General features: G+C 37.0%; 1 protein-coding gene across 4 annotated transcripts in view; it reads right to left on the bottom strand.

Annotated features, from left to right (window-relative positions):
* Positions 1 to 1,330: 1,330 nt before the first annotated feature.
* The window catches only part of KDM7A (lysine demethylase 7A), a 49,230-nt gene continuing 25,326 nt past the window's right edge, over positions 1,331 to 25,234 (bottom strand). For 3 of the 4 annotated variants that reach the window (XM_089527910.1, XM_089527913.1, XM_089527912.1), the window contains 11 exons: positions 22,568 to 22,659; positions 22,330 to 22,419; positions 21,590 to 21,796; positions 19,886 to 20,010; positions 18,765 to 18,922; positions 17,812 to 17,909; positions 13,987 to 14,132; positions 13,641 to 13,846; positions 9,670 to 9,752; positions 6,699 to 6,975; positions 1,331 to 5,828 (listed from right to left, as the gene is read on the bottom strand). In XM_089527910.1, coding sequence (XP_089384036.1) covers positions 5,734 to 5,828; positions 6,699 to 6,975; positions 9,670 to 9,752; positions 13,641 to 13,846; positions 13,987 to 14,132; positions 17,812 to 17,909; positions 18,765 to 18,922; positions 19,886 to 20,010; positions 21,590 to 21,796; positions 22,330 to 22,419; positions 22,568 to 22,659 — 1,577 coding nt within the window. In that variant the 3' untranslated portion in view covers positions 1,331 to 5,733. Of the gene's footprint in view, positions 5,829 to 6,698; positions 6,976 to 9,669; positions 9,753 to 11,925; positions 12,047 to 13,640; positions 13,847 to 13,986; positions 14,133 to 17,811; positions 17,910 to 18,764; positions 18,923 to 19,885; positions 20,011 to 21,589; positions 21,797 to 22,329; positions 22,420 to 22,567; positions 22,660 to 25,234 lie in introns of those variants that run through there. The other variant, XM_089527911.1, reaches the window with a different exon arrangement.

Genomic DNA, 25,234 nt, shown 5'->3' with positions numbered 1-25,234 from the left:
AGGCAGTATTTTGTAGTGGCTATACACAAAGCCAATGTGGTATAGTGGTTTGAGCATTGGACAATAACTCTGGAGACCAGAGTTTGAATCTCCAATTGGCATGGAAACCAAGTGAGTGACCTAATGCAAGTCATACACTCTCATCCTCAGACAGAAGCACTGCCAAAAATCTCTCTGAACAAATCTTACCAAGAAAACTGTGTGATAGGTTTGCCTGAAGGTCGCCATACATTGGAAACAACTTGAAAGCACACAACAACAGTCCTTCCTAGAGGAGCTGAGTTCAGGAGGTGATGCTGGGAAATTCCTATTTGCAGCTTGGGTGTACTCTTGGTTTCAGCAATGGTTGAGAGCATATGTGTACAGCCAAAGCTAGTCTACTAGCTGCATTGATTTCAAGTATCTGATTTGGCCATGGCTGGATTACTGTAAAATTCCTCAATGGGGTTGCCTTGCAAAATCTTCAATGTTGTCTATGGATCCAAGATGTGTCAGCCAGACAGTTGATTCAAGCCAGTTACGGGGGAAAACTCATTCCTTCTTATGAGTTTCACAGGCTACCAGTGCATTTGAGGCCAAAATGCAAACTTTTACTTATGACATATTACACCTCATAGAGTTTGGTCTATGATATCTGAAGGATGTTATCTCCTCACATGATGCTGCCCAGGTTTTAAGATCATTGGAAGAGGCCTTTCTCTCCATCCCATCACCATCATAGACAAGTTTGGTGACAACCAGAGAGAGGACCTTATTGGTGATTGCTCCCAGTCTGGAACTCCCTATCAACAGAGTCTAGGGTGCCCCCCCTTCCCATTGTCTATCTGCCATCAGAGTGTGACCTTTTTTATTCAAGCAGTTTTTTGGCAACTGATTGGCTGCTGCAGAAGGGCTTTTTAATGGGAAGGCTGTTGTATCTTTTTTTTTCTTTTTCCCTCTGGGACTTTTAAATGGTTTCTAGATTGTTTTAATTCAGTGATTGTTTCAATATGATAATTGTCATAATATCAAAATTCACTGTGTTTTTATATCTGCTTTTAAAACACGTTGTGGAAGAAAATATATAATCAAGCTATTTTGCATCTTATGCACTGTCAAAACTACATTTCTTTGGCAGATGTTAGTAAAATACATGAAGCTACTGATGGAATTTTATGGATATATTAGGGATTCAAGTGATTTCTATACAAAAAAAAAGAAATAGAATCATCAAAAAATGGTCAAAGAAGTCAGAAGTGGAATTTGCATGATTCATAAGACAATTTGTAGCACACTCTATATTTACAACAAGTGAATAAACATAAAGAAATTAAACACTTGAGTGCTAAAATCAAAACATAAGTAATACAGATTTTAATTTCAGTATTTAAAGTACAGAAAGTGGAAACTATTGTCAAATACAAATTTAAACAAGCCACTTGTCCTCTCAAACATTAAATTGGTAAGCTACTTATAGAAACTTACAAATTTCAAAGTAAAACTGAAACAAAATAAATACTGTACATACACTTTCCCTGCCTGCAGGCAAAAATGGGATGGGAAACACTGTTATAAATTGGGGGGGGGGGGGGGGGGAATGCTCTTAAAGCTGCAGCATCCCACTTCCCAGCCAAAACACTCCACATAGAAGTGTGTTTCTGTAAAAAGGATCAGAGGACACACAAACTGCTATTCAGAAAGACTGCTATTTCACAAACATTCAAAAATTTAGAAATCAGACTGACAGTAGAAAAAGGTGTGAGGGAAATCACATCAACAAAACACTACTACAAAACTAGTAAATATAGCCAAGTCCTATCCCTTCTTCAAATGTAATGAATATCTCAAAAATGCCAAAGCACAGGCAAAGTTAAACTTTTCCCAGCAGAAATGATAATTCATATTAATATAATCTCTTAAAGTGATTTCTTTTATTCCATTCCCACAGCGAGTAACTATTATGGCTTAAAATTTATATTCAAAGTCCTCGTCCAGACAGAAATGCAGCTATAGCAGTCACTGCATTTCCTAATCAGTGCTAGGCTCATTCCCACCCTTAACTACACAATCCACACATTTTGTACACAGATCATTGCCTTTTTGGAAAATGGATGTTGCAGCTTTTAATACAGTTCAAATGACAAACAGTAAGGCCCTAAAATTCAGTTTATATTTCTTCCACAAGATAAAGTTTCCCTGATTAACTCAGATCCAGGGAAGTGAACAGTTTTTGATGGTCTGGAAGTATGGATGCAAATTATTACAAAAAGATACCTTGAGTTTTTGTTTTGTTTTTGGTGGCAGAGAAATTGTGGATGAGGCGAGGCACTATGCATGGGATTCTCTAGTCATTTGTAGCATTGGGCATCCTCAGTTTCCTCCAAGTTACCAGTTTAATAAAACTACTGAATCAGACCAGGGTTGTTTTTAAGTCCTACAAAGATTTCACAGTTTAATTATACAGATCCTGGTGAATGAAGGCAGTTAGTGGCATGTTAAAAGCTTAGGTGAAGTAAAGTTTCTTGAATGTGATTATGATAGTGTGCTCTTATCCTGAAGAACATTAATGTAAGCACTTTTGCTAGGAAAAAACGTGGCCAGAAAGGCCGTGCTTTTTGTTCTACCCTCTTGAAATGGTGAGAATGATCATATGTAAGTGTCACTGATTGCATAGGTAAACCTACCACAGAGGTCATTTAAGGCTACTTTGTAGCCTGAGATTATTGGCAAGTATTGTAGAAGAACAAAAAGAAATGCTGCTAGAAATGATCCTGCTAAATCACTACACTGATATCCTTTTTGTATTTTTCTTTCTTCAGCAAAACCCAAATACTTCATTACACCTTGCTCTCTCATCCATCAGTTCAAAACAGAATAGGACTTTAGCAATTCTGCCCTACAGGTGAAATTCTTGTTACAATTATTTTAAAAGATGGCCTCTTTGAAATAAGACTTCACAGAGGACTATGTAACCTCCTGCCAAATATGGCTTAAGCACTGCTTCCTCTCCCTCAAAGTGAAATGACAAAGGCAGGGCTACAGTATCTAATTTAAGAAATCCACTGTACTACATACGTAAAGTCTTCTGCAACTGGGATTTCTACCAAGGAAGTTGCATCTTACAAAAAAGACTGCCAACTAGTCTCTTCATTCAGCTAACCAAACTAAAGACCACTTTTCAGAGCTACTTATTTCAACATTCTGTTAATGTACTTTTCCTTCCATAAAATAAATCAGTTTACTGTATATACATCCTTATTTCTCTAAGAGGGTTACTGAATTTGTGATAGAACAGTTGACTCAATTTTATTTGAAACATAGGTAGAAAAAAGAATTGAGCAATTGGCATCTCTTTTGGCAGACCATGAAGAGATTTTGTGGTGGTGGTGGGTGGGAGAACGATTAAAATAAGGGAAACATCCATAAAAATATGGCTCCAGCCAAAGCCTCCTGTTCCTCCTCTCCTTTACTGTCCCCCAGTAAAGCCACAATTATAATACCAAGAAACACTAGACCAATTATGATAAATATCTGCTACTTTGGTCTAAAAAAGCTTCATTATCTCAGTATATTTACCATTCACTGAATTGTGTCCTCAGCCAAATTTTACAGCATTTTTATTCTTATGTAAATTGGTTATAATATGAAAAAAGCAGTTCTCTTTAAAGGTATGTCTTACCAAAATTTGAATGAACCAATGCTTCAAAGCTTGGCACCACAGATCTGTTTTTCTGCCTAAAGCAAAAGGATTGCTATCTTACTTTGAAAGGTACTTAAAACACAAGTACAAATTATACACAAATATACTACAGCTCTATTAAACAGATATATGGACTACTACTGCTGGGGAAAAAAATTTGGTCAATACTTAAAAGTGTCTTACCTCAGATTAACCAGTAAATCAGTTATTTCCAAAAGCTAGTACTGAGTTTTCTCTTTGTAATCAGCTCTATTTGTAATCTTGATAACACATGTTTTTAAGCTTGGTTTTTTGTGATTAATTTTGACACACAGGTGTTGAGAAAAAATATTATTCAACTGGAAAGAACAGTGAAGGAAAAGTATGGTAACTTTCAAAACTTATGTTACATGCTTGTTATCTCCTTTTGCCCGTTGACACTTCCAATTTCAATCCAACCAAAGTCAGCCACTGCACTTACTTCCAAATTAGATTTGCTTTCCCATCCACCATGCAATTATGCATTAAGTCTTATTCAGTTAAATGGGCTTAAGTGACAAATTTGTAAAGGACTGAAGCCATGAAATGTTTCCACTGAGAAATTTGGCCAAGTTTTAACAACTGCAAGTAGCCAAGAAAGTCTGAATGTTGTGATAGGAGACAAAGCACATTACGTATTGTTTAACAGAGATACTCACACAGATGCAGAAAATACTGAACATATAAAATTGTTTAAGCACAAAGTCCTATTTAGGGACTTCTATATATTTTATTTTAAATATAACCTGAAGACTGCAATGTTTTTATTGAAGTGAAGTCAAGCAACTGAGTAGCTTTGGCCATGCTTTAACTCTTAATCAACAGAGTGAAATGCAATATCCTTAGTATTCCTGCTTTAGTACTGAATAGCCCTCTTACCAAAATAGTAGTATAGGTGCCTCCTCCTTTTCCTCCAAAAAGAGCTTAAATAATCAATTTTATATTACAAAAATACAATTTTTTCATCTAAGTTATTTACATGCATTTCAGAATTGGCATTTACTACCAGATTTTTGCAAAGCATGACACAAAATAGTCATTTGAGATTTAGCACACTATCAAACACATTTACATATATACAAAAATGACTTAAGACCTTTAACTGACTGGCATATATAGATAATAATACAATATTCTGCCACCACAACAGCCTTCCTCCATAAAATGCATTTAAGTGTCTACACTTAAATCAGTAGCTATAGTGCTACAACTGGTGTACTATAACCCATGCTTTGCATGGATCATGCTCCACAACATGGGAACAAATACGGGGGAGGAGGAAGCACATGTATGTGCAACAGCTGTTGCTAATGCTATGCCAATAGTAATCCAGTATAACTGGCAGAACATGAGAAGAGGAAGGAGCAGGGACAGGAAGTCACAGAAAGGTCAATTAAACTGATGGAGAATGTGTCCTTCAGAATTTAGTGGAAAAATCATCCACAAGCACATATAAAGAACAGAAATTAACATGTTATTTCATGTGTCTTAACTTAATGCATCACATCCATGTTTAAGACTGTAACTTGTATACCAACTGTTAGAAGCCAAAATAAAACTTTCATGTGGCTCTCCACAACAGACAGTCGTTAAGAACAAATAAAAATCTTCACATTTGTTACATCTAAAATTAAAATAATATTTCCCACAAAAAATGTTTTGAAAATAAATAGTTTAAAAATGAATTCAATAGTTGCCATTATCCGTCAAATAAATTATTGATAACCACCTTCATCATAATCTTCTGTTCATGAAATTAGGTCAGAAACTTAGCAGAAACAACAAAATGACAGCCCTGAAAAAGACACTTCCTAATCCACAGTCTCTGAAGATTCCCCTGTTTTCCAAATAGTTATTGCTGAGCAGGTGTGGCACAGTGAAAATGCAGCATTGGGTTTTTGTTCATCAGGCAGTGTTCTAATAAAGTACATGCATTCCGCTTCAAGTAGAGGACTAAAACAGAAGCTCCAGGCACTGTTACCCTCAATACTCGTCTGCATACAAAAAAAATAGCAGCAGCAGAAGTAGCCACTGCATCAAACAAAGAAGCGTGCATGGCCATTTCGGTTCAGCTTTAGAATCTTCCCAAGTCGCTGTTTGGCAGTTGCCATACCTTTCTTTGGACGTTTGCCTGAAAGAAAAAGAAAATGCTGGTACTTTTAACAACCACAAGTCAGGTATTTGCTTTAATAATTAATCAAATCAGTCCTACATTGGTCAAATGGGGACCTTCAAGGCAGGATCATTGAACGTAAGTCAACACAGGGTCTTCAGCAACCACAGTCCACCCTCCCCATATGCAGGAGATCCGTTCCAGACCCTCCCGCATATGGGGAAAAGAGTGTATGCTCAAGCCCCATTATTTCTGCTGGGGCTTGCCTTCCACGTAACCTCAAAGCCGAGGAAGGCAAGCCTGCCTATGGAGGGGCTGTAGTTATACAGTTGGCCCTCCTTATAGGTGGGCTTGCCTTCCGCGGCTTTGAGCTCACATGGAAGGCAAACCCAGTATACTCAGCTATGCTAACTGACTCAACATGAAATGACTGAAGGATGAATACACATATTCATATTTGAGGAGGTTTGGTTAAAGATAACTTCACACCTGTATAATGTATTCCACTATGAAATGTTCTGTACTCCTCAATAATCTTTACTATGTTCCTGGAAGGCAGGCTGTTATTATACTCACACATCAGAAGGTGAGGGGCAGAGAGAGAACAGTTTTAATCAATGAGATAAACTTTAAACTATTTCCAAATGTGCTACAGTACATACATAACCTGGAATCTTTGCTCCTCTGTAGCATCCAGAGAAGGTGGTGTTTACTATTTCAAAAGCACACATGAAGTGGACAAAGCTACACTCTGGATATAAACCCGGAGTGGAGTTAGAGAGGGAATAAAAGAAAGCACTAGCACCTCTTTTCAACTAAGCATGCCCTACAAATAGCAACAATCTTTAGTTTCTGGGTAACTGAAATTAATATAGATTATTACACCACCTTTTGTTGCCTGGTTGCTGATAGGAGGTGGATTTGATGCTGGCCGCTTGGTTGGATGAAGAGGTACAGACAATGATGTTTCACCATATGGTCTGTCAGGACTAAGGCTGCCATCACTTAACCTGCATTCCGCTTCAGTCAAGCTACAGTCCTGTGTACACTTGCCATGTGGGAAGTTCAAGCCATTATTTTGTAAGTGACTTCTGTTTTCTTGAATTCTGTAACTGACCTCCGATGCACCTTCCTTCTTAACATATTTCTGAATTTTGTTTGTATCCTGTAGAGGGGGAAAAACCAATTAGACTCTGTAATGCTGGGCATATGCAACATTTAAGGATGCACATATGTAGGCTTCAATGACACAGCAGCACTTTCTTTAAATCCAATTATAAACTCAATTTCTTATTACTTTATTTATAAAGAATTCAATTCTATGAACAGAAAGAGTTACAGCTAAATAAAAGCCAGTTAAAGTAAGGCTAATGTCATGGCAGAAAGTGAAACAGAGGTGCCTGTGCACAAACCTAACCAGTAGTACAAGTGCCAGCAACACCTCTGTGGAGAAGGAACCGCATAGACATGACACAAATAAATATTCAATACACACAAACAGTCATGCAACACAACTGTTCAAAACACAGTTGCAAATAATGAACAGTTTGACATAGTAGCAAAAATATAAATTAACAGCTGGAACTCCTAATATCACCTATTTGTAATGAGTGACACATATGTAGAAATGATACACATTACATGCTTCATCAAAATATTAAAGCAATGTATATTTTCATATAGATGCTAGAACGTTTAGCACTTATAGGAGTTTGTCACACAAAGGAGATCCCGGAAAAATCACGTAATTATTTCTGAGATTATTTTTTTGTCCTTTTCCTTTTTCAGTTTATATGCTAACCACCTGCCAGTTTTGTTTGCATGCTCGAAGTGTTTTTGTTTAGCTGCTTTTAATTTATTTGCTATCACCTCTGCATTTTTTTCTTGTATTTTCTTTTTCAGTGTTTCGTATGCCTTTTTTAGTAATTTACAGTTTGGTTTTTTATCTAAATCTACTTCTATTCTTTTCAGTTCTGTTCTTATCTTTTCTTCCTTTTCTAATTTTGTTTTTTTTTCTTCCGCAGCCTTTTTTATTAGTATTCCCCTTATTACTACTTTAAACGTATCCCATATTGTTTTATCTTTTATTCCTTGTGTACAATTTTCTTTTAAAAATAGTTTGATTTCCTTTTTGAGGTCGATTACCAATTCTTCATTGTTAAGTAAGTTCTCGTCCAACCTCCACGTCCAACCTGTTTTCCTTTCCCCCAATTCTACTTCTAACTCTATCATATTATGATCAGATACTTCTCTTGGTGCTATATCCATTTTCTTTATTTTAGATAGCATATTTTTCGTGGTAAGGAACATATCCAACCTCGAGACTGATTTACAGGAGTCTGAGGCGTATGTGTATCCTTCCTTATCTTTATATAGATATGGCCATACGTCCGTTAGGTTATATTCTTCTATCATTTTAAAGCAACTGATCGGTAGTTTTCCTTGATTGTTTTTAACCTTTTTCGATGATTTTCTATCCCTTTTGGGTTTAAATACCCCATTAAAGTCACCTGCGACTATCAAGCAGTCTCCATCAGTTCTATTAAGATCTTCACTCAATTTTTTAAATAATGCATCCTTTCTTTCTATTGGAGCATATATGCAAATCACATCTACCTTTTGATTTTGTATATGCAATTGTATTGCTATATATCTCCCTTGCGTATCTTTAAACAATTCTTTAGCTCTAAATTTTTTATTTACATAGATCGCTACTCCTCTCCTTCTTTTCTTTTTATCCGATGAATAAAAAAGATGTCCTAAACTGTTATTTCTCAGATATTTTACATCATTTTCCTTTATTTTGGTTTCTTGAATACATATAATATCACAATAATTTTTTCCCAAATAATGAAATATGAAGTTTTTCTTATACTTTTTATTTAGACCTCTAACATTCAATGAACCAATTTTTAACTTCATGAAGTTAAAATGAAGTTAAAAATCACGTAATTATGTGAAACAATTTCACATGACATCGCACAAGACCCACCATTAAAGTGGTCACAAAGAAGCATTAACGTGCATCTTTTTACTTTTGGAATTTCAGCGACAATGCATTTCTGATATCACTTTATTTGCACAATTGCATGTAATAATCACTCTCACAATTACTCGCTATTTTTTCTTTTTTGTGGGATGTTTTCAATGTGCTTTTATTGCTCTTTAATGTTGAAATTAGCCCCAGTGTGATAAACTCCATAGTTTTTAGCTACCTGATAGGAAATTGTGAAACACATTTAAAGGGCACATAACTAAATATCAGAGCTGAACTGGCAAATTAACAGTTTCTAGAATTCCAATACTTTCCTACCTCCCAACATCAAAATATACTGAAATCTCCTGTAATGGGTGTAGATCCTATCGTTTCCACAGTTTTCACAGTAAAGAGAATTTACATAGTAACAACAATTGCTCTGGGGTGTCAAATACTACAACACTACCTGCAGGCATCTGAAAAAGCCAACACTATAGCCAAAATGCAACAAAACCTCTACTGAAATAAAGTTCAGGCCTCTGGGAAGATCTATTTTAGAAGACTTTGGGGGACAAAACACATGTGCCCACATTACTAATTCAACCTTCAGGTGATCTCCAATCATTCTGGGCCCCACTCTGACATTTCTCTTCTTGCCATTTTACTGTTCATTATTTTAAAAAAAATCTGAAGAAATACATCTATTACCAAATGAACATGGCAATGTCATAGAACAGTAGATTCAAGTTAGTGATACAGTTAGTGCCATACAGATGCAGAGGGCAACTGAAAACTTTACAGAATGGGGCATATCCGCATCAACATAAAACAGCTCTGAATATTTAGACTGCTGTGAACTGAGCATACTATTTAACATCTTACCTGAGGATTTACTTTAGAAATGACATTTAATGTTGTAGCTAATGTTGATGCTCCTGCATCTTTTTCTTCTTTTATGTGCTTACCTGAACAGAAATTAAACAGAAACATTTAAACATTATACTGGATATGTGAAATTGAAGGCTTTCACAGCCAGCATCCATAGTTTTTTGTGGGTTTTCCAGGCTATGGGGCCACATTTTAGAAGAATTTGTTCCTGATGTTTTGCCTGCATCTGTGGCTGGCATTGTCACAGGATGGTGGCATGGAAGTATGTGGGGTATATATATTTGTGTGAACCTTGGATGGAAGGAAGTGATTTACATGTTAATCTGTGTGTTGATCTGTTGTTTAATGGAAAGGCCTTAGGAGGGGAGAACATGTGAGAGGATGTGTGTGTCTATTTAATTAGGAATCCATTGTCTGAGGGGAAACCCCCTGACCCTAGGTAGTGTTCATTTGCATGTACTGAGGGTAGAAAACACTGAAATTCTGGATCATACCAGGACCTACCAGGTCAAAATGCACAGGGAGGCCACTGAAATCCACTAACACTTGGACAACTTCAACAGGAAAGAAGAAACACAGAAAGTAAACAAAGTCTGGCTACCAGTCCTGAAGAACACCAAAATCAAGACTCAGTACATGCAAATGAACACTACCTAGGGTCAGGAAGTTTCCCCGTAGACAATGGATTCCTAATTAAATAGACACACATATCCTTCCACAAATCGTCCCCTCCTAAGGCCTTGCCATTCAACGAAAGACCAAGACACAGATTAACACGTAAGTCACTTCTTCCCAACCAAAATAAAATACAGTGGGTCCTTGGTATATGCAGATACTCATCCCATTGTCTTCGATAGTGGTGCAGCCACGCAGCCGTCCCGTCCCCCCTGAAGGTCACCTTGTGGCTGCTGCCACTTTCCCCCTTCTTTCCTCCCCCTCCTCCTCCTCCTCTCTCCTCTTCATCTTATCCCTCCATCACCACTGCAGCCCCTCATCTTCCTTTCTCCTCCTCTGCTGCCCCCCACGGACTTGCCAGCTGCGAATGCTCAAATCTGCGGATGGCAAGTTCGCAGATACGGGGGGTGGACTGTATATACAAGTATATATACCACATACTTCCATGCCACCACCCTAGGAAGATGCCAGCCACAGATGCAGGTAAAACATCAGGAATATTTTCTTTCAGGATGCAGCCACATAGCCTGGAAAACCCACAGGAAACTATTATACTGGATAGCTTGTAAATACCTGTTATAAAGTACAAAAGATATATTTTCTTGACAAATCATCTTCTGTAGATAACTTTGCTCGCTGTTTGTTCATTCTTTTTTTACTCACCCCTACTTATTTTTCACACATTCTTTCACCTAATGTATAGTCAGAGCAATCAGAGGTTCCACTAATCTTGAAAGGGATCACATTATACATTCCTATTAACAAGCTTGCTATTTTAATTTAGTTTTGATCAGGCATGAAGCAAATAACTCCCCACACATAACTAGTATCTAAAACCACATTATATTCCATAAAAACCCTTCCTCTCACATAATGCAGAATGCCATAAAATCTCCCTGCAATTGACTTCTATGTGTGATATATTTTTTATTGTTCAGATGAAGCAGATTCCTATTCAGATAATGCAAAAGCTAACTATTCCATAAAAGGCCTGCCATTTTCTTCATGCAAGCAATAGCAGCAGCTGACTTGCAAAGAACCTCACAGACAATGCCTTCAGTCCACAAATAAAGAATCTCAGAGAGTCCAAAAGCTGTTTTCCACACAGCACTAACCCATCACTTCCAGTTTCTCAAAAAACTTTTCGGGTGGGGAGGCAAAGACAAGATACAGATAATGTACTTTTTTTTAGAGGAAGCATGAGTCACCCTTAAAGGAAAAGAAAGGTGAGGTAGAGGATCTTTGGGGACTGCAAAAATAGCCTTGGTGCTTGCATGCTGTACAGGCTACGTACTGTAATTCCAACCCTACTTTTAGTCTGTTTGAGAAAGGGTGTTCAGATCTACTGGGTGATATCACTGAAACTACAAAGGCAGCCTAAATTAGCTCTGCTCTGCAGTGGCTACTGTGAGGACTTAAAAGTGAAAGATCACAAACATGCTATAATTATCAAAAGCTACTGAGATCAGCCACACATTCCTTTAAGACTTTAGGCAGCATCAGATTTTTCCTAGTATGTAAATGTATTAAGGGATTTTCCTTCCTACCAAAAAATTAAGCATTTTGAATCAATACCTTTGCCATCTGGATTTCTTTGTTGCCATAGATATATATTGGTGGAAGAGCATCAAATAGATTACAGTTGAGACAACATCTGCTGTCACAGCTGTCAGCATATTGTGGTTACTTGTTTTTGCTACAAGCAAAAGCAAACATACTGCTGTTTCCTTTAAGTGATGAAATAAAAAAGCTACTTGCACAAAGCATGAATCTGATCAAATTGTAGACTGAAAACTAATCCACACTATGGCTCTTTTATTACAGGTTTTCTTCTACAGCAAGGACCTGCACTCCTGCATGTATCTAACTGAACTACTTCCTTGAATATTGCATGATTTGTCACCTTTAACAAAAGGTTGTGATTCATTGAATATGTAAATTAAAGTACCCCAGGACCAGCAAATTGGCATTAGACGATTCACTGAAATTAATGATATTTCTTCATATTTAGGGTCACATCATCATGCTAGAATTCACAATTATCCCATTTTTTTTATTATTTTCCATTTTGACAAAGTCATATTTTGCCATTATGAAAACATTTTTTAAAATCTGAGTCTCAGTTTTGAGTCATAAAAATACTACAGAAGTTCAGGACTTCAAACATTATAACATTTTTAACACTGAATTTTCTGTTTGTCTGTTCTCAATGAATATTTTCTCAAAACCACTTTAACACTTTCCCTAAAACTTTGTTTCCACTGTATATAAAATGTTGCATTTACTAGTGCTTTTGCTATAGTAGTATTTTCACATAACATTAAGAAACACAGACTTAATATAGTTGTCATTAATCCCATAAACAGCTACTGGACTCTTTTTATCCTTATCTGACATTCAGTAATCTGATAACATGAATGCTATGCACGTAATTACTTCTCTGGCTGGAAAAATGCACTTTTGTTACTGCAAGAATGCATGACGTACTGCATTTCTTGATTATCGCTGAAATCATGGCATGACACTGCCAATTATAAACTGATTAGTACATCAGTGTCATAATCAATATGTTGATGCATTGTGCTGTTAATATATAAATCACTTCATAGAAGAGGGAAAATTCATCTGAACTATTGGCCTTCTAACCTTATTTGTAATGGAGTGAAGGAGGCACACATGTTTTCAGCAGCCACTGCCTTTTAACTAGAGATTACTTGCTCAACTAGACAAGCTTTAAGCTTTACCAATATGGTAAGTCAATTGCATTTATTTTTTCTTTCATGATAAACATATAGGTAAGAAAGGCACGGTACAGAGTGCCAGGAAGAGGGAGTGGCCTCTTGTTGCTACATAGCAGTGCTGCAGCCACCAAAAAGTGGCTCCTTTTTGTGCCGCTGCAAATAGCTTGCGGCGGTGCAAGCACATCACTGCTGCATGGCTCCATTTGGATGCCACGCAGCAGTGACATCATCGCTGCACACGCCATCTATTCAACACCACACAGCAAGAACTCCCTTGTCACATGCGAGGGGCTAGTGGGCCAGGCGCCTCTCGCACGTGACAAGGCCATCCTTCGGGGCCGGTATGTACTGGGCCCAAATTGGCTTAGAAAGCTAGAAATAAAAATCCGAACTGAAAAATTAATATGTAGTATTACAGACATTTAATTGATCTGGGCTACCTGACAGTTAACCTTCAGCTAATTCAGCCATGGAACCAACCACCTTTTGAAACCTATAGTTTAAGCCTTTTTAACGTTTGGAACAATATACAGCTGCACAACAACCTACCGCATTCTGTTTTATGACTGTGGGAAGACACCTTCTCTTTATGTCTACTTTTGGGATAGCTTCTGTGTTCCTGAAGAGAGCTTCCTCTGTTAGTGCAGTCTGTGCTCTGTGTATTACCTGGTAAACAAGTGGTATAGTGCAATCCTGCCATAGAAAGCATGCCCTGAATAGCTTCTTCCTCCATACTCCTCGAGGTAGGATATTCCCTAAAAAAAATCAGTAGGGGATACAATGTTGTTTCATAGACACAAAAAAAAGATTTTATATTCCTGTTCAATGGAAAGAAAGGAGTACAATTTTGTTTGAAAAGCCACTATTAATTCAGTTCTCCCATTCTTCAACTCACCTTTTATTTGCAGTTTCATGTGTAGATGGCTTGTGTGTGGTTTGAAAGAGATCATATGTTATTTTAGATTCCATTTTAAAATTTAAAGTTTCTTCCTGTTTCTCATCACCTGAGCATTCTGACTCCTCTACAGAGGAATCCTTTTGCTGAATGGAGGAGAGGGAAACCCATTAGCATTTCATGGAATACACAATCAGTGGCTACAGTAAAGGACATTGAGTATTTTAGTAACATGGAATTATTATCAGATAAATACATTATAACAAAAATCAGAACTGCAAAAATCGGGTGTTAGTGGATTAACATCTTTATTCCTATATAAAATGCTTTAGCATTAACCCTAGCAATGTCATTTTAGTTGAAATTCTAGAATTCTAAATAGCAGCGCTTAAGGGTGTATAAAAGGCCGGGCAAAGCAAATAATAAAGATGATAGTTGTTGTTATTGTTATTATTAAAATATATTGTTAAAGATAAAGCTATTAGTAGTAGTCATTGAGAGTAAAAATATTGTTATTTATTTCTTCCATCATTCAGGAACATCTTTCTAGGTGACAAAATTCTGGGCACTTCTGACACAATTATTGACTTACATTTAGATACATGATATTAACTTAACTGAGGAGTCATTCACACTATGAAATAACCTCAGTGCAGTGGGGGGGGGGGGGGCAAAAAAATCTGACCTGGTGCACAAAAGGATCTGGATCTTTGGTAGTGGCAACTACCGATTTGGATCCATGCCACTGCGTCCTCCTCCTCCCTCCTCCCTCTTCACACTTTTGTGGCAAATTTCTTCAGAGGGGTTTGCCATGGCTATTATCTGAGGCTGAGAGAGTGTGGCTGCTGTCATGCCACAGCCTTTTCTTCCCTCCTCCTCCTCTCCCCCACACCACTGCTGCACCGCCGCCTTTTACTCCTACTCCTCTTCCTCCCTCCTCTATCCTCCTTCCTCCTGTTCCCAACTGCAGCCGCCGCTTGCCCCCTCCTCCCCTGATCTTCCTTTCTCCTCTTCCTCCTGCCCCTGACTGCTGCCGCCACTGTTTGCCTTCTCTTCCTCTCTGATCTTCCTGCTTCCTCCTCTTCCCTGCCCCCTCACTGCCACCACTGCCGCCATTTTCCTCCTCTTCCTCCCCTGATCTTCCTCCTCCTTCCTCTTTCTCACCCCCTCACACTGCTGTCACTTGCTTCCTCTTCCTTCTCGATCTTCCTCCTCTTCCTCACTCCCTCACCGCCACCGCCATTCCCCTCCTCTTTCTCATTTCCTCTTGCTGCCACCACCGCTGAGTCCCTTGCAGTGTGAACTGCAAGGAACAATTCGATCAGGGTGAACATAGTGGGAACTATGACCCTGATTGATTCAGTGGGGCATCACTGAGGAGACCTCGGATCTCCTCAATGCAAAAAGGTGAGTGTGAATGAGGCCTGAAGAGTACTATCTTTTCACCTTCATATCTGATTTGGGATGGCTCATTCACATATTCAAATCACTATCTTATATTACGGTCAGGAATCTGGAAAAGTAACCAGGAAGACCATTTTGTGTGTGTGTGTGTGTGTATACATATATATTTTTTAAAAACCACTAAAGGAAATGGGAAGGAAGTGTATGAACATTCTGTAAATTTCTGAATTTGGATGTGCACATATAACCACATCTACCAGCCACATGATACCCCAGAATGACCTATCTTAATTCTACCTGATTCTCAAGCATCTTCCAAGACTCCTGGCTGTGCACAGAGATAAAAGTGTGAAGCTACTATAAGAAATGCCATCCTATACTACTTTTTAACTGACAATGATTTCTATATTAGAGAAACAGCATGAGTACTAAGAGCACAACAAAGCTACCTGCAAGTACGTTCTGGACATCTAGAGACAGTCCCTAAAGAAACACTTAGACAACAGGAAGAAACTGCAGAAGTGATCTATGTAATATAACTGGAGCAGATGTTAGCTTATAAGGAACAGCTTCTCTTTGAAAGCCAGGCCTTAAGCAACAAAAAAGTAAGCATAATGTTGTTGTTTTAAGTATTTAAAGATCTGACAGTTAAAAAATAGGCCAGGATGGGTTCTGTAAGTATGGTCCCTACTGCAACTAATGCTTCTGTCAGCACAAACACAGCACTCTTTCATTTTTGACTGAAGGGTGGAGAACGGATTGACTCATGTAATCAGTAAATTCTAAATCCTGGCATCCATTATGCAAATAGTTTTGCCACTGTGGAACCCAACGGAACTGTGTTGGCATATACTTATGTTACACTAAATGTATACAGGATTTTATAAATGAAAGTTTTAGGAGTCATTATCTACCTATTTCTATCTAGACTGGCAGACCTTTTGTTTAATATATTGTTTTAAATCAAGGTTGTGGAAAATGTGTACCTCCCAACACCCCCTTCCTCAACAGCAACTATGTTTTAAAAAAATTGCTAACCAAACCACCACTGCTATACCTGTATGGCAGCGGATTGGAATTGAGGGCCCTTTAGGTCTCTTCCAACTCTATGATTCTATGATTCTACTTAATTACCCCCTCCCTGACTACTGCCACACATCCTGCCACTCCCTACACATCCAGCTGCTTCTCTGTGATAATATATACCAAGAGATTGATCAGAGCTTGATCAGAGAAGAGGAGAATGAGAGAGAAGCGTGCACCACAGTCAGAGAGGATTTAGATGAAAGTATCCTTAAATGTCCCCCCTCCCAGTGGCCTCCCTTGCAGCCTTAAACAGAGAGAGATGATGGCAATCAGAAGGGAGAGAAAGAAACCATGCATGCAAGCTGAGAAACAGAAAGACCGATCAGAGATAGAAAGTTTCATCAAAAGCTTCTGTAAATTCCCTCCATCTCGCTTTGCTACCACATCTGCCTTCATTTGTGTTAAAGCTGCACATTTAAATCACCTCACACTCAAATCCCCAAAATAAGAGACCTGGAAATGAAAAGAATTATGCTTCTGAAATGAATGAAAAAATGCTTTTAAAAATAGCTATCAAAAAAGAGATTTACTGCTGAAACTCTACAGAGAGTATATCCATGGCACTTCCTGGCATGTCTGTAGGACAGGACTATCACTGCTAGAATGAAGAACCGCCCAATGCCTGGTGCTTTCAAGAACTGCCAGCAGGTCTTGCTGTCTTGATTCTTCTAGCTTTCACAAGAATCAAGTAATCAGGTAAACGAGATCAAAATGTTTCAATTATATTATACTCAAATTAATTTAAGATTAAAATTGATTATGTGGTGAATTGTTTTCAGAGAAATATCCACATCAGGATGTCTCCACCTCCATTACTAGAAAAATATTTTGTTACTTATGAAATAATGCTACTGCAATTTATTTATGAAATATAATTCAATTAATGCAATGCACTCATAATCAATTGACATTACGTATTTTACAAATTCTATTAGGTATAATCCAAATAGGATGGGAGGGTGTTGCTGAACTCATGAGCAAGACATGAAGACACTATATACAGATGTGTATTTGCAGTATGACTTCTTTTAAAAGTATATATCCTCCCTATTTAGTTCTTCCTTTATGTATTTTTATTCAGTAATATTAAAAATAATGTTAGGTGCAAAGTTTGGACAAAAATCAATACCACTGAAGAAAAGCTGAAAACCGCATTCTGTGTTTTGGAAAACACGGCATGCAATCTATAGCCTATCTTCAGTTGTTTTAAATTGTTATTGCTCTTCTCTCTCTTACCTGATGCATGCAAAATGCACTAACTGCATGCCAAATTAGATGTCCTTTAAATACTACAAGATTTAAGATTTAAAGATATCTCGATACTCTAGTATTTACCTGGTTAGTGCAATCAGGCTCAGATTCCTCTGAATCAGAAATATCCGAGTATTCTGAGTTCCCATTCCTGAGTTCTGATTTCACACTTTCAAAGAACACTGAAAGAGAAACAAGTTTTCCACAACTACATCACACACAAACTTTGATATCTTCATACTCTAAATGACACATCACTCCGTTATTGTCATGGGGTCAGTTATACAGTTCTAATATATATAAAATCTGAAGGAAATATTTAATGCAAGGTGGTTATGTAATATAGGAATGAACGCTAACAAATGACTTCCAGTTTTTAGTAATTCAAATTCTTTTCTCTAAAAATACTGTAATTGTAAGGAAATGGTATATATTCCTTATGTAAACATTATGCCTTTGATATATACAGAGAATTCACACTAGAAATTCAGCTTAAGATAGATCAAGTGTGATTTTTCTGAGACAGTCTTTTTTTTTACACATGAATAGCATATTGAATGTATTAATAACTAGTACATCCTTCTTGAGGCAGGCCACATAAACTGTTTGTAAACTGGTTTGTAAACTGTTCTGATTTTTTTTTTTTTAAAAAAAAAGGTAATTCCATTCTCATTGTAAGTAGTTTTACTACTTATTACTGTTCTTAAAAACTGCACATCTTATGATTTTTACCATCTTTTAACTAAATACACTGGGTTTAGTTAAAACTCATAAATCTCAGAAATTCAAAGCATTGGTTCAACCATTGCTCAGTGCAGGCATAAACTAAATTTTTGAACTGAACTTAAAAAGTAATGTGTTAAATATTCTCCTAGCATTGCAAATTCTGAGGAATACTGAAAATTCATCCTTCTTTTTTAGTGCTGATGATATAAATTAAGCAACAAATGAAATAACATTATCATCAATAATATATACATGAACTAAATGTATTATACACAGTACCTCTGGATTACTAGTGCAAGGGAAACACTCACTATTCAGTGGTTTCTGCACATCTGCATTGCCTTCTACTTCCTGGGAGTTCTGTTCTTCCTTTTTAATAGTTTTTTCCTTCTCTGATTTTGTCTTCTCATCTTCATCTTCACTGTCTGCAGTAAAAAGACTTGAATCTCTAAAGGGCTGCCTCTCATCTCTGTCACAAAATAAAAACTGTGTTTATCTACTAGGTTTTTACATAATCTTTATTTCCCCATCTTTTAAAATGTCATGGTCAACTTTTAATACTTGGAAATATATTCATAGAAAAATACATTTTAGACTATAAAAAATTACTTGCTATTAACAAGCAAATACAACATGTTTCTAATTCATTAAGCTGTACCATTAAGTATATTTACAAAAACTAAAAAAAAAAACAGGAATTTCCTCATGCCCATCATAAATTCAGGCAATTCCTTTAAAGCAGTGGTTCCCAACCTTTCTAATGCCGCGACCCTTTAATACAGTTTACCATGTTGTGGTGACCCAAACCCATGAAATTATTCTCATTGCTACTTCATAACTGTAATTAAATAGGTGTTTTCCAATGGCCTTAGGGTCATTTGACCCCCAAAGGGGTCCCGACCCACAGGTTGGGAACCACTGCTTTAAAGTCTCTTTCAATTAGTTTAAAACAACTTCAGTAAGCAGGGCTGTTAGCAAATGACATTCTTTGACAGCTGTCATTGTGTGATATTCAGATACAGGTATCTCCTCTGCCGCCACCCCAAAGAGTCTAACCATCATTTTAATTCCACACAATCCCCTGAGAAAGTGTTCTTTTGAGACATGACAGTAGGTAATGGTGATGAAACCCATCTGCCTGAAACTGTTTGGAATGATGCTGCTTACTGCCAGGTTTCAATGACACAGAGGACTCAAAGGGCCCACTGACTGAGATCTCTTCACACTTGAAGCTGGTCCCAGAAGTAACCACTGCAGAAGAACATTTGCTTTGTTTTCCAAAACATTTATCTTACAGACTTAGGTTACAGCTGTGCTCTATTTTACCCCTTTCTCATCACAGATAGGTCAATTAAATGCAACATGAACAAGATCTGCAAAACTGCCTAAAGCAGAAGACATATAGCATGACATAGGCCGATATGTTTTATACCTAATTATTTTTCCATTTGACAACAAAAGTCGTAAATCGTTGTCCTTTGTTCTCCATTCAGGAACAGTAGAAGATGGCTGAAGTGGCTTGTTAAACCTTCCATTCAATTTATAATTTGCTGTATCCTAAAGCAAAAGACAAAAGCAAAATTTCACCTATTAATAGGTGAAATACCTATTAAAGTATCTAATGGTAACTGATAAGCTATTTCTCTGTGCAATCTACAACAGTAGTAGCATGCTGCTATGTGCATGTACCTTCAAGTCGCCTGTCAGCTTGTGGCAATCCCATCAATTTCATTGGGTTTTCTTAAGCAAGGGATACTCAGAGGTGACTTTGCCAGTTCCTTCTTCTGTAATATAGCCTACAGCAACCTGGTATTCATTGATGGTCCCCTATCCAAGTACTAACTAGGACTGATCCTACTTATAATAATAATAATAATAAATGTTTTATTTGTATACCGCCCTTCCAAAGATCAGGGCGGTTTAACAACAGAATGAAACAGAATACTTAGCTTCCAAAATCAGACAGGACCTAGTGCCTTTAGAGTATTTAGGTCACAATAAAAATACTGACAGCACAGAAAAGAAGAGATTGTGGTAGAATGGGAAAGACTTGCTGTAAGCATTGTGTATGGAAGATAATTGCACACGTGAAGCTGATATCTTCACGTGTGCAATTATATTCCATACACAATGCTTATAGCAAGTCTTTCCCATTCTACCACAATGGAACTCACTTCTATTCACTGGGCTGTTGAGGCTTATTGTACATAGTCACTGCCCTTCTTGTCATGTACGACTGGTTGTGATTTTCTCTAAACACCATTATATGTCAGAAGACTGCCATAGCAAATTATAGGTAAACTTTTGGAACATGTAAGAACAAGTATATGGGAGAGTAGATACCACTTTCTTTATTCTTGCATGATGAAAATGTTAGCCAATTCAGATGGTATCAAACACTGGTGAGGAGAACACTGAATATTATAAGGTCAAAAAATTACAGATAAGATAAAAGTTAATCACATATGTACCATATACTGTATATACTCATGTATAAGTCTAGAAATTTTAGTCAAAAAACTGACCCCAAAAACTTGAGTCAACTTATCTATGGGTCAATATAAGTACTGTACTCTAACTCTTATCAAAAAAAGGAACCATCCGCTGGAGAAAGACAAAAATATAATCTGTCCTGGAAGCACTGATCCTCTCTCTGCTCTCTCATTCATCCAGCCTTTAGTGTGACCACAAACATTACATGCTGAAATTTTGTAGGTTCTTTGGCATCATTTTCCTTTGCCTCATTGTTTAGATCTTTTGTTGCATACCCCTAAATTTTACCCTCGACTTATCCACGAGTCATATCAAAATCCATAATTTTGGCCCCCAAACCTGCCCTCGACTTATACATGAGGTCAACTTATAGTCGACTATATACAGTATTTAATCTGCCGTTTAGTTAGCAAATCTGAAATTCATTTTGTTTAACCTACATTTTTCCTGCACTATTTTGGAGTTGGTTCTATCAATATAAGCTGTACTTGAGCTGAATTACCAGAAAACCAATAGTAACCTACCACGGTACTACTACAACCTATATTTAAAGAACAAAACCAAAACCCCAGGCAACTTTCCAGTTTTAATGTGGCATCTAGCATGTATATATGTTTTAGTTAAGCCTTCCTTTAATACTTGCCTCTTCCCAAGTGGACATCTCTAGCCTTTTGAGAACTTCCCTTGTGTGAAGCTCCAAAATGTCCAAATTAGAAGGAGTTTTGATGGTATGATCTCGTAATTTCCTTGCTTTTCTTCTGGAATGATGAGTGGAGGCCGATTCATTTGATGATCGTGAAACTTGGCATGTACCAATTCCCTGAGTTTTAACTGATTTACTGTTCTCCTCCTTTAAATAAGAAGTTATTTAAAGAAGACAATTTTGAGAATTAAACACAATTATAACAAAAAGTGACTACTGTTAGTACACCAAAGAGCCTGAACTAGAGTATTCTTTCTTCTTCCAGTACTGTATCTAGTGCAAACATATTTTCCAGGCTCATTCATGTACATCACTGAGCCATAAGTGACAGAAAAATGTATGCTTTAACTAAACTAAAAGTAATTTTCATGTTATTCAAACTATCACTCACTCATACATCACCCACTCCAAACTTTCTTCTTTGCGTCCCCATAAAACTTTTTATCACTTGTGTTCTGAATTATAAGACAGAAGGATCAGATGGTTATATTTATAGTATTTTAAGTATGTAGTAACAGACTGCTAAACTCACAGAAGATGAGTTTAAAAAAGTAATTATCTAGACAGCCAAACAATTAATTTTCAAGAAAGCACACACACACAAAAGGGGGAGAGGGTTCAGAAGTTGTGTGTAATCTGATGCATTCAGGCAAAACTTCACAGAAGTCTTTTATTTTTACCTCTACAGAACGAATCACTTTAGAGAGTTCTTTGATGAGTTGTCCAGGCCTAATATTGTCTGGTATTTCAAAGGCATGTTCTGTTACAAGCTGTAAACGAAACAGGAACATCATCTGAATTCTTCTAAATATAAATCAAGTTAAGCAGAAAATTTTACAAAAAGGTACTACTGTAGATATGTAAGGCTCCTTTTTTAAAGACAGAAAACATTCACTTACAACTTATATTTGAACTTACATCCTTCTTCATCCATAACTTTAACGCAGAAAGTAAAGCTTTCACTCCTCGTACTAAGAAGGTCTGAGGCTGAAAACCATCCTCCCGAAGCTCTAGAAGAAACAATGCATATTAGATTAATTTCAGTGTCAACAAGGATTCATCAACCAACTTCTCTCTCAGCCTTTAAAACCTGGTAAAGGCATTCCAGGCATTCAAGATTTTAAAGAATTGTAAAATGAAGGGTTTTTGAAACACTAGAAAGGAATAAAACACTTTTTTAGAATGAAGTTTTAATTTTTTTAAAAATGATGGTCCTTCATACATGCATATTTTTACAACAATAATAGTCATTTTACAATATTATTATTATTAATTTAACTCATAATTTCTATGAATATGAGTACAAAGCTGTCATAGCCAAGCCCTACACCAAAAGCAGCATTCTTCACACACAAACGCACATGGTTGCTCCATGTAAACGAAGTAACAAATAGGATACAACACATCAATAGGATGTCAGACCAAATCAGTCCAAGAAGCCAGTTACACATAAAAGTAAATTGTGTTGTGGATTTCAGTCATTTTCAACCTTGGAAGATAGTAGCTTTCAAGTCCCTATTTCATGTTTTTCCCCCACTGTAAGAACCAAATCAAGAAGCAAAAGCAGAATCTTACTGGGGTGCAGACTCATCCAACTTTCTTTACACTTGTGGCATCCCTGACACACCAAAGGAAGAATACAGAACAGTACCAGATTTCTAAGTAGATTAAAAACATGTAAAATAGAATGCCACAAAGGCTAGTTAGGAAGATGATCTGCACTTCAGTTCACTTATCACCTCACAAGTATCTAGATGCCCTTTGAGGTCCTTTCCAGCAACATAATTGTTTTATACTTATAGGAAAAAGGAGAGGCAACTCCAAAAAGAAAAAAAAGAAAGGGAAAGAGAAAAATAGAAAGAAAGAAAGAAAGAAAGAAAGAAAGAAAGAGGGGGGGAAAGAGCATTATACATTAATATATACTTGTAATCTATAACATGAGTATTCCTAACCAAAAATAGAGATATATGTATACATATATATTTCAGTATATTATATGTCTGTATTTATAATCATATAACCCAAAAAAGAAGAAAAAAACAACCAGTTTTGTTATTCATTGTTTCATCTTTAGTCTAATCTGTCCCTGCGACTTCTGTATCATATCTGATGCCATAATCCTTTAACATTTTTCCATTTGTTTTCAAAGTCCTGATTAGTTTTCCTTGCTGAGTACACAGTCAGACTATCCACAATGAAAAAATCATGTACCCTTGTTTTCCACTCGTCCATATAAGGGATTACCCTTGATCTCCAACATTTAGCTAGTGCTGTAAGTGCAGCTGATATCATATACAGAATTACACTAATCATATTTGGTGTCAATTTATCTTGAATCAGTTCTACTATGTTTAATAATATCAGTTCAGGAAGGAGTGAAATATTTATTTTTAAGACATCTTGCATCTCCCTATGTATGGTTATCCACTATTTCTTCACCTTATCGCACTGCCACCATATGTGGTAAAGGGTTCCAACTTTATCTACATAATTGTAATTCATCCTCCCTTATCCATTTGCAATATGGATTATATAAATTTAAAGTACCTATGAAGAATGTAGAAACTTCTATGACAATTGGGATTCTAATGAAAGCCACACTTGCATTCAGTTGTTCTGATTCTTCTATAGTTCCTCTCCATTTGACTCCCTTCTGTGCTTTAAGAGTTTGATGCTCTCTTCTAAATTTTTAGCCTATACTGGTTAATAGCCATTATAGAACCATTTGTTCCTATACCTATCCTCTTCTTTAACCAGATCCTCTCCCCAAATATGCATAGTGTGTTCTTTCTCAGACATCTTTCTGAGTTAAAAATGCAGAAGCAGATACTTATCTTCTCCAGTAATCTAACAGATCACTGAAATATATTATTAATCCATAACTTCATTAGTGTTTAGAAGGATTTTTTCTCATAATAAAAAGAGAAAAAAGGTACTGTAGTGGTAGGTAGAGTCCTTAAGGTGCCACAAGATTCCCAAACATGGCTGAGTTACTGAACTAAGCTGTTATCCCTCAGCTGAGATCCTAAATCACATGTGGCAACCACCATGGCCAACCTAGTTGTGTAAGCTATCATTAGCAAACTCTTATGTGGAACCATATATCACTTTCTCCACAGAAATCACATTCTGCACAGCCTGTCAAATCACTGCAAGGTGATCAGCAGAGACCTCTCCTTGTATTAGTCTTTCCTAAGACACACAGAGAGAATGAATGAGTGTAAGGACTGTGGACATGTATGTGTTCAGGCAAGAGACAGTCTCTTTATAGTTACGTACAACTGCGTCCTCAAGAGGAATATTTATCTTCATTTCTATATAGCTGTAATTGACATTAAAAAGTCATTCTTATTTGAAGATATACTGACACCAAAAGAATTCTAACACACCTATTTACATTCTCATAGCCACTGCACTCTACAGTTAGGCTTGCCATATCCCGGATATGGGTAGGGCAATCCCGGATTGGAGCGTCAAAAAAGATCCCGTCCTGGATGGGCAGTTTTGAAGCTCCAGTCCCAGATTTCTGCTATGTTCCAGGCCACATTTTGTAAGTGGCCCTGGAGCAAGACAGAAAGCCTCCTC

The sequence above is a fragment of the Sceloporus occidentalis genome, unplaced genomic scaffold, assembly GCF_023333645.1.
Source record: "Sceloporus occidentalis isolate IW3139 unplaced genomic scaffold, rSceOcc1.0.p SCAF_5, whole genome shotgun sequence".
Lineage (NCBI taxonomy): Eukaryota > Metazoa > Chordata > Lepidosauria > Squamata > Phrynosomatidae > Sceloporus > Sceloporus occidentalis.
Note: the sequence above shows the minus strand (reverse complement) of the source record. Positions and strands in the feature narration are given on the sequence as shown.